Consider the following 11,064-nt stretch of genomic DNA (forward strand, 5'->3'; position numbering starts at 1 on the left):
CAGATAACTGTGAACGATGTAGGAATTTGACTCTAATAGAAATAAACAAAACTTTAGAAGCAAACCATAGTTCCTGCCTTAAATACGATCTACCGATGCCAGAAAACATTGCCCTACCAATCAACATTACTGATATCTATGATTATGAGTTAGAGAAAGAAAAAACCAAGGAAATGATAAATAAATTGAATTCTGAGCAAAGACAATGTTATGATAATATAATTGCAGCAATAAATGATGAAGTCCCAGAAACATGTTTTTTTCTGGACGGGCCAGGAGGCACAGGGAAAACCTATTTGTATAAAACTATTCTGTGTACAGTGCGTGGAGAGAAAAACATTGCATTGCCTATTGCATCCACTGGAATTGCTGCAAACTTATTGGAAGGAGGTAAAACGTATTTTAACCAATTCAAGTTAGTGCCTCCTTTAAACGAAACATCCGTATCAAATATAATACTGAATTCTCCAGAAGCCACAATCATCAGATTAGCTAAAATCATAATTTGGGATGAAGCAACTATGGCACCAGGAATCGCTTTGACTGCTATTGACAGAGTACTTAAAGAAATAATGAACAACCAGAATCCTTTCGGTGGAAAAGTTATGTTATTGGGCGGGGATTTCAGGCAAACTCTGCCGGTTGTCAGACATGGTAACAGGACCAAAATAATAGAAACCAGTATAAAATTCCATCCACTGTGGGAAACCTTTAAGATCCTACGACTGAGTAAAAATGTACGATCAGTGGATGATTTATTTAGCAAGTGGCTATTAAGCGTAGGGAATGGCCTGACTGATAGGGCATACGATTTACCAGAAGAACTAATAGCAATACCACCCAATATTTTAAGCCACGGTAACATAGCATCTGATACATTTGGAGATAAATTGGATATTGCTCACTCTCATGAATTCACCCAAAAGGCTATTTTATGTTCAAAAAATTCAGATGTGGATTGTCTAAATGAAACTGTCCACAACTTACTGGAAGGAACATCAGTAACATACTTAAGTTCAGATTCTATTGAAGCGGATAATGGTCCACAAGCAGATCTTCATTATCCTATAGAATTTTTAAATCAGCTATCACCATCGGGAATGCCAATACACAAATTAAATTTAAAAATTGGAGCTGTAATAATGTTGCTACGAAATCTTAACACAAAACGGGGGTTATGTAATGGCACACGATTAATTGTTAAAGAACTCAAGCCCAATTTAATAATTGCAGAGGTTTTAACTGGATCAGCAGCACGTGAAATTGTATTCATTCCAAGGATTGACTTAGCACAGACGGACACAGATTTACCATTTGTTTTAAAAAGACGGCAATTTCCTTTAAAATTAGCGTTTGCTATTACAATAAACAAAGCGCAAGGCCAGACATTGGACAAAGTTGGGATATACCTTCCAGCACCAGTATTCAGCCATGGACAATTGTATGTTGCAATATCAAGGGTAAAAAGGTTTGAAGACTTAAAAATTAAAATTATCCCTGGCAAAGAACAAGGAAAATTATTGAAACAATCAGATGAAGTCTTTACAAAGAATGTTGTTTACAAAGAAATACTGTAAATAAAATATTTTTGTAAAACGTTATTTGTTTTTCATTATTTTACTCTTTTAGAAAATCAGTATATTTTCTAAACAATTTCATTCTTTAAAATGTTCAGGTACTTACAAGAGCATATATTATGTACTACTGTACTTTCTAGGGACCGTTGTATTTAACTACAACGGGCTCTGTTGCTAGTACATATATATAACTAAGGAACAAATGCACAACATCCTTCTAGAGAGTTTGTACAGTTGTACACACCCTGTATATAAGCTTTCTTATTACAAAACAAAAATTTACTCTCATTATGAAAATAAAGACCTCGTTCTACATACAAAGACTAATTAGAAGCATTCCAAACCTTCAATTAACAAATAGTTTACATCATACTATCATTTGGTATTATAATTATTATATTACGGTAAACTTAGATTATAATTCTAGGAAATTGATAACCAGTTTTAAGTTAATGTGTGCTAAACTAAGCTTGGCTGTGACAAATACTTATAAACTGCTGGTGTCTTTTAAATCGCACGCCTCATCTACCTAATGAACAATTTCCAAGAATTTGACGACAGCGAATACTAATTATTTACATACAATCGACTCTCGCCCCTCAAGTGCAGTACTCGTGGTCCGTGGTCGGGTATTTGTGTTGAGCGTTGCTATGCGACCACGGATCGATGTGCGCCGCGCCGTGGCGGGAAACACAGCGCCCAGCTGACAAGTCGCGCCATGTGCTCGCTCCACTGGTGAGTTAATCATACAATTAGCCCCATTCCCATTGCAGCTGATAAATAAAGGGTGAAGTCAACTTGGATATATATTCAAAAGAAAAGTATGCTACTGTAAATACATCTTTTATAAAAGTCAATAACGTGAAACCAAAAGGGTCTAATTGGTTGGCTTAACAGTTATTAAATATGTACTTGTCATTTAAGGTTAAATTACATGCTTGTTTTGGTATTGAAAAAAATTCAAGGATATAGCTGAAATTCAACTTGTCAATATTTCCTTTATTGTATTTTCACTCAAATATTTCCTTCAACATAACAATTGTTTCCCTATTTAAACTACATAAGGTAAACTACTAGTACTTAGGTTTGCTGCTAAAGGGGCGTTAAGAGAGTGCGTTTTTAGTAGAATATTAATGGTTAAGTGTAAAATAATTGAATTTGACCGATTTTATTAAAATATATATATATGTAAATAATTAAACTACTACAGTTTTTTATCTCCATAACCAATAACAGTACGAAAACACTTAAAGCTACTATTTTTTTTAAAGTCCTATAAAATTGTTTGGAAAGAAAATAGAAAATTCAGATTTTTTGGGGTCAAAAAGGAGAAAACCCAATTTGTATCTCGGTACCCCCCAAATCCCAGTTCCCTTACTGACCATGTGAACCAATGTAGTTCGAATAAATGTAGGTTTACTTGTTTGTACCAAATTTCTTCAAAATCTTTACTAGAGTTATCATGCTAACGGACACACACACAAACAGACATTTGTATGTATATTATATAATGTGTATATACATTTGAACGAATAGTGTTTTTGGCAACTGGGGACATAAAATGGAAAAAAGAATTCCGTCCTGAGTCTAGTATTACCATGAGACCTACGGTAATATGTTCCCCTATTCCCTGTGGGAAATCGAGTAACGCTACATTGTAATGATGTATTGAACTTGAAAAATAATATTCTATATGGCACGCTTGATTATTATCTAACGTATTACATCATATATTTTTATAAAGTTCAAGAGGTTATACATGTATAACAAAAAACAAAATATTTCTACCTAGTAGGGATCTAAACTAATCAAATGTAAAAAAAATATAGTTAAATGTTTTCGAATAATTTTAAAATTTGCAGAACAGTTGTAAATTAGAGGAATATTATTATTTTACCAATATTGAAAACAAAATGAGCCCTTTCTCATAATATATATAAATAAAATTTGACTCAAATGTATGTACATATTTTGCCTTAGACAGCGAATCAATTATTACAACACTAAATACCAAGCATCGTCTCTCATAAGTAATTCATTATCAGCATATACTGACGAGAAGAGCACTTGACAAACATAACGAGCAAAATAGTCTACATAATACCATCGAATACATAGCAGCATGAAACGATATAAGACATAACGACTGGCTCTAACGTAGCGAGATCATCTACAACTAATGCCATGGAATACATTGCAGCATGTAAAGATGTATTACATAAAGACTGGCTCTAACGTAGCGAGATCATCTACAACTAATGCCATGGAATACATTGCAGCATGTAACGATGTATTACATAACGACTGGCTCTAACGTAGCGAGATCATCTACAACTAATGCCATGGAATACATTGCAGCATGTAAAGATGTATTACATAAAGACTGGCTCTAACGTAGCGAGATCATCTACAACTAATGCCATGGAATACATTGCAGCATGTAACGATGTATTACATAAAGACTGGCTCTAACGAAGCGAGATCATTTACAACTAATGCCATGGAATACATTGCAGCATGTAACGATGTATTACATAACGACTGGCCCTAACGTAGTGAGATCATCTACAACTAATGCCATGGAATACATTGCAGCATGTAAAGATGTATTACATAAAGACTGGCTCTAACGAAGCGAGATCATCTACAACTAATACCATGGAATACATTGCAGCATGTAACGATGTAAGACATAACGACTGGCTCTAACGTAGCTAGATCATCTACAACTAATGCCATGGAATACATTGCAGCATGTAACGATGTAAGACATAACGACTGGCTCTAACGTAGCGAGATAATCTACAACTAATGCCATGGAATACATTGCAGCATGTAAAGATGTATTACATAACGACTGGCTCTAACGTAGCGAGATCATCTACAACTAATGCCATGGAATACATTGCAGCATGTAACGATGTATTACATAAAGACTGGCTCTAACGAAGCGAGACCATCTACAACAAATGCCATGGAATACATTGCAGCATGTAACGATGTATTACATAACGACTGGCCCTAACGTAGTGAGATCATCTACAACTAATGCCATGGAATACATTGCAGCATGTAACGATGTATTACATAACGACTGGCCCTAACGTTGCGAGATCATCTACAACTAACGCCATGGAATACATTACAGCATGTAACGACGTATTACATAACGACTGGCCCTAACGTAGCGAGATCATCTACAACTAATACCATGGAATACATTGCAGCATGTAACGATGTAAGACATAACGACTGGCTCTAACGTAGCTAGATCATCTACAACTAATGCCATGGAATACATTGCAGCATGTAACGATGTAAGACATAACGACTGACTCTAACGTAGCGAGATAATCTACAACTAATGCCATGGAATACATTGCAGCATGTAACGATGTAAGACATAACGACTGGCTCTAACGTAGCTAGATCATCTACAACTAATGCCATGGAATACATTGCAGCATGTAACGATGTATTACATAAAGACTGGCTCTAACGAAGCGAGATCATTTACAACTAATGCCATGGAATACATTGCAGCTTGTAACGATGTATTACATAACGACTGGCCCTAACGTAGTGAGATCATCTACAACTAATGCCATGGAATACATTGCAGCATGTAACGATGTATTACATAAAGACTGGCTCTAACGAAGCGAGACCATCTACAACTAATGCCATGGAATACATTGCAGCATGTAACGATGTATTACATAACGACTGGCCCTAACGTAGTGAGATCATCTACAACTAATGCCATGGAATACATTGCAGCATGTAACGATGTATTACATAAAGACTGGCTCTAACGAAGCGAGACCATCTACAACTAATGCCATGGAATACATTGCAGCATGTAACGATGTATTACATAACGACTGGCCCTAACGTTGCGAGATCATCTACAACTAACGCCATGGAATACATTACAGCATGTAACGACGTATTACATAACGACTGGCCCTAACGTAGCGAGATCATCTACAACTAATACCATGGAATACATTGCAGCATGTAACGATGTAAGACATAACGACTGGCTCTAACGTAGCGAGATAATCTACAACTAATGCCATGGAATACATTGCAGCATGTAACGATGTAATACATAACGACTGGCTCTAACGAGCAGACCCTTTCATCATAATAATACTAAAATTATAATAATACAAATAGTGATTTAGTAGTTTTTTTAGCAGGTGGGTCGCGAAGATGTAAGATGTAAGAGGGTCGCCGGACCAACAAGTTTGGGATCCAATGATCTAACAATGAATTCCCACCTATATACTTCTATACCACGAACCTAAAACTCCTTTGACAGTGTAACATCTGTCCTATGTAGGCCTATAAGACTATATAGGCCTACTAATAATTAAAATCCTTAAGTATAATTCTCAGTATCCAACAAGTGTGCACCACACCAATCTTTCTCATTAATTAATACAATACTAATCATATTTAAATATGAGTATAAAAGTCAACAGCTTTGTTCATTTTACTATTGCGTAATAGTAGTTTACGCAACGATTGCGTTAAGTTAGTCTTTACGACACGAGTAGAAAATTTAAGGCACGAACCTGGGCGAGTGCCTTAAAAACTTATACGAGTGTCGCAAAGACTATTAACGCGAGTTGCGTACACTACTTGACCTACGACCGTTTTTTAATTACTAAAAATCTGGTTTTTTATTACTAACAATCACTACTCATAACTTCCTAGAGAGGTTATGTTTTCGTTTATTGTCATTGTCACTGAAAGTGATGCAACGACTTATTGTATAATCAGCTGATTTCATGTAATTACGTGTTTGTAAAACTTTGTTAAATAATACGTTACTTTTTCAGGCAATAGGTTCTGCTAGCAGCATTCTTACCATAAATACTGTTTCACGGAACAATTAGGGAAATATTGCATATATATTTGGACAACTGAATACTACAGTGAAACAGTTAATTTACAGTTAGATCTCAGCATCGAATATGTGGTCCACAACGAGTTGGGGGAAAAAGTGGTTAAGAGGTTTTCAAAATAAACCAGAAGAACATTTTCATTTCTCAATTTAACCTTATTTTGTTTCGTCCATTTAATGAATTGCTGGCATGTAATTGCATATGGTACCTTTGTTTTGATTTTGGTGGCAAAAGATTAGCACAAACAGTTTGTGCTCTCATTTCTATCTCGTCAACATCACTTTCACTAACTGATATTTTAAAATCATCCTTCATTTAACTTCCACCAACTTAGGTTAAGAATGCGAGTATCAACAGGAACAAGCCGGATCAACAATTAAAATTGTCAACTGATCAGCTAATCAGCTGATTAGTTGACGTTCGAAGTATTACAATTGTACTTCTTTTCTCTCAATCCTTGAACCTCATTGGTCCGTTGCCCGTGTTGATATGAGAAAAACTATGCTGATATGAAATGAAACTATGCTGATATGAAAGTTAACAGCTGTTAAGTGAAACTTTTCAATTCTAAGAACTGAACTGAAATGGCTACTTTAAAAAACGGTCGTAGGTAAACATTTTTGAAGACTGAAGCTTAGCAGACTTACTAGTAGGAACAATAATAATTATTGACAGTTATAAAAACTGACTTTAAGCCCAACATTGATCTTCGGTTACTTAGCAACAATACTGAAAAATAGCTAGACTAATCTGAAGACGTAGTTCCTTAGTAATTGTATCAACGAAAGTTATGTTTGTTGAATGGACATAACCAAGGAAAAAAGGTCTACCCATCCATGCAATAATCGACAAACAAAATATTTTTTTAGACTTGTATAGCAAAATTGGTCTCGTAAGCAGCTATCCATTAATATTTAGTTTGAAAATAATGAATTTACATGGTATTAGGTGGGTAAAATATTATTGATAATTTTAAAAATCAATACAGCAACTATATGAACTATTTAACTTGTTCAAACGCAAACCAGGGTATGAATGGTATTACTATTTTCACAGCAATAAAATTAATTTGATGAACTATTAACATAATTTTCTTTCCGCCACGAAGACAATATTATTACAATGCTACTGTATATCATTATGTATGGTTGGAATACCTCTATGTTTATGGATTTAATATTTTAAATGTGTACCATGATCACATTGTTCTGTTGTTAAAATAGGTGAGGCACTTCTTTAAAAATAGCTACATCAAGTTTTTAATCAAACGTAATTAATTGGCTTCCACTACACTTTATTATAAATTAAAATCACACATTTTAATTTATAATAAAGTGTAGTGGAAACCTAATGTATACTTTTAGGTAGATGGTAAACTAAGCTATTACAAATAATACCTAGATGTAAATTATATGACCAAAAAGATGATAATATTCTACTATGGTCTATGTAACATGTGAGGGAGATAATCTCACCTGTGATGGCAGTGCCTGCCCTCCACCCTGGAACTGTTTGTGCTGCAGTCCGCTCATCCTGGAATCAACACCATCGTCCGAGTCTGTTGATGGATTTGGCAGTGATTTGCCCCGAAGTATTTTCTTTGATGCTCCTCCAGAAGACCGCTCGGGTTCTGAATGTTTCGAAATTGCTCCTCCACTCGCACCCATATCTTCAGCTAAGGCAAAGGTAACCCTTGGAGACTTTCCAAAAGACCCTCTGGCCGATCCAGAGCCTGGAGATGCTCTTGAAAACTCTGAACACTGTCTTGCAAAAGCTGTTGTTAATTCTTCAACTGAGAATGTCCTCTTTCCTGTATCTACTCTGACTGGGGCGTTTGTATGTTGGCCACAATTACAGGTTGACTTTGGTCTTCCAGCAGCATCGATCTTCTCCGATTTTACAGGTTTTTTTGGCAAGAAGTCTTCTTTAATACTTGACGAATCCCCAGAAGAATATCCACTTTGAACAGGAGTTGTAGATCTTGCAAAATATTTATCTGTTTTTGATCTACCGATTCGCGATAGTGTGCTGTAGCCAGTTACCGACTGAGTCTCTCCAAAATATCCTTTAAAAGTGTCTGTTCCCTCCCAAGTTGGGTGACCACAATCAAATTTTATGCGAGATAGAGTTCTAGTTCCGTCTGCACTAGACCCTCTTTGGCCGTGACGACGATATTCTCTGCCTGGCTCTGAAAGAGCTTCAGTAGTCTCCCCAACAGAGTTCCAGAGCCCTCTTATGGTACAAGATATACTACAGTTACTACGGTCGTAGCCAATCGATAGTTTGGAATCGGATAAATTACCTAACGACTGGCGGCGATATTCTTGTGGTTGCTTCGATCTTTTGGCGGTTGGAGGTCGAGGACAAGGCTTGGCTACCACTCCAAGTGCTTCGGCTGCACTTATTCTCCCTGTTTTTGTTGACGTCTGTTTCTCACTGACAAATGACGCGGGAGACGAAGATCTACTTGTCGCTCTTGAACTCGGTCGACTGCAAGGAAGACTTTCACTTCCTACAACTCGGGAGGGTGTGCGTTTGGCGGAATCATTATATACATTCGTGGGTACAGCTTGATTTGATGTTAATTGTTGAGCAAAATTATCATTACTTAAATCTACACTACTTGGTATTTGAACTTCGTTAGCCTTTTGTTTTGCGTTCACATCATCACTTTCTTTGAGACTTTTAATGTATGACTTATCTAACACTGCTCTATGTTTACCAGAAGGTGGAAGGTCTTTATTTGGCTGGGGCTTTACATCTTTTTCCTCCGTCTCGTCACTTGTACTTGCATGTCGACTTGAAGGCTTACTCGAAGTATCTTCTCCCGATGGTTTTCTCTTAACAGGAGAGTCTATCGCTCTTACCCATATATCTGCAGTCGCTCCGTCCTCAGAAGACGGGCTTTCTAGAGATTGGTCCTGTGATGAATCTAAATCGGGATTTGGAAAATCTAATTCATCCTCAGTTACTGATTTGGAAAACTCATTATTTACACTCTCCTGTTGCAACGCTTTAAGAGCATTCTCTTCTGGCCTCGGGGGTATTTCTGGGGGGCACTGTATATCTACTTGGTCATCATGTTTAATATGTGTTGGAACAACATCGGGAATACCTTGATCCAACGAGTGATGTTCATTTATTGGTCTTGGAGGAGTCACTGGAGGCTGATTCTGCTGAACAGGAGGATCTCTTCTGACTGTGGTTAGCCGAGTCAACTCATCTCTCTTAGGAGGCAGAGGAGGTTTAGGCTTCGGCCTAGGAGCTGCTACAGGGTGATTGGAAACATTGGGCTGGCTCGGCTGGTTATATTGATTTGGCTGATTTAACTGATTAGTTTGGCTAGATTGGTTAGGGATACTTCCGTTAACGGTTCTGGGAGGCACCACGGGTGGAAGAACTTGAATCCCTCCTCTAATTGGTAGACTCGGTGGTCTTTGGTCAAATCTTTGCGCTTCGAAGTTTCCAACGGGTTTAATTCCGAAAGAGGTCCCAAAAGTGTTAGTTTGTTGATACTGATGCCAGTTATGCGTCTCAGACTTTTCGTCTATGGGCTGTTCAGAAGGTTCATTTTGCATGACTACGGGACATTGAACGGCAAGGCGGGACTGCTGGCCGGACAGGGAACGGGGAGTCTCGTCTTGCCTCAGGGGCAGAGCGCCGACACCTGGGAACCACACGATGGCAGGGATATAAACACCTTCACTCGAAACACTGGGTGGTCGTATTCACCCGAGTGATGAAGCATTTACATTTTTATCGATTTAAGTATAAATTAATTTAACCATAGACCTCACTTCAGAATCCTATACAGGTTACAGTAAAACATAACCTTAAACTTTGTTTACCTAACTTTATCTACAAAGTTATTATTACATTCACTTAATTATAGTTTTACAAAACACAGTTAAGGTCATACGCCACTAAAAGTACTGCGTATTACTGAAACCACTGCACTATAAAACACTAAATCGGCGTAGAGATCCGTCACAATAACATCACTCGGAACTATTCTAAACGGGGGACACACCTTGCAGCGTCACACCGGACTATCCGTGGTCTGCGGGTAACACGTGATACGGTAGCCGAAACTTGTTCCTGTCGCTGTTAGGAAACTATGTAAGCTCGAGCGCGAGAAGCACACCGTCCACCAAAAGAAGATATTATTTTATTGTGTGTCGGCGCGGGGCGGCAGCGGCAGGGCGGTGACGATCGAAGTGAGGCGGCCTACTGCGTCGACGCCGGCGTCTCGACGTCCCGACCGGAACCTGACCTCACTGACATTTTGGGTCACCGGCTCGGCTCTCCTACCCTCAGGCTCTCTAATTAGTGGCAATGTCATTACCTATGTAAAATATACTTAAGGGTACACCCTTCATCATGAAAGGCCAAGCCGAAGAGGTCCGGTTTTAGGAAAAATTTAATGTTCTAATAGAAACAGTAGGGTTGCGCCTTCATAGTTGTGTTCGAAGCCATCAAAACTATTGAAACAAATATAATTACAGTAATACAAACTAAGCTTAAGTCCCACTCTTCAAGCAATTCGATAACTACAAACTGTACAGCATGTG

At 37.6% G+C, this 11,064-nt stretch overlaps 1 protein-coding gene across 1 annotated transcript in view; it reads right to left on the reverse strand.

The window, feature by feature from the left end:
• Positions 1 to 10,765, reverse strand: part of LOC128983378 (uncharacterized) — a 124,299-nt gene extending 113,534 nt beyond the window's left edge. The window contains exon 1 of the mRNA XM_054402637.1: positions 7,969 to 10,765. Coding sequence (XP_054258612.1) covers positions 7,969 to 10,071 — 2,103 coding nt within the window. The 5' untranslated portion in view covers positions 10,072 to 10,765. The remainder of the gene's footprint in view (positions 1 to 7,968) is intronic.
• Positions 10,766 to 11,064: the final 299 nt, after the last annotated feature.

Source organism: Macrosteles quadrilineatus, unplaced genomic scaffold (assembly GCF_028750875.1).
Source record: "Macrosteles quadrilineatus isolate MER2022 unplaced genomic scaffold, UCM_ALF_1.0 Scaffold_1__1_contigs__length_201487025, whole genome shotgun sequence".
NCBI classification, from domain to species: Eukaryota; Metazoa; Arthropoda; class Insecta; order Hemiptera; family Cicadellidae; genus Macrosteles; species Macrosteles quadrilineatus.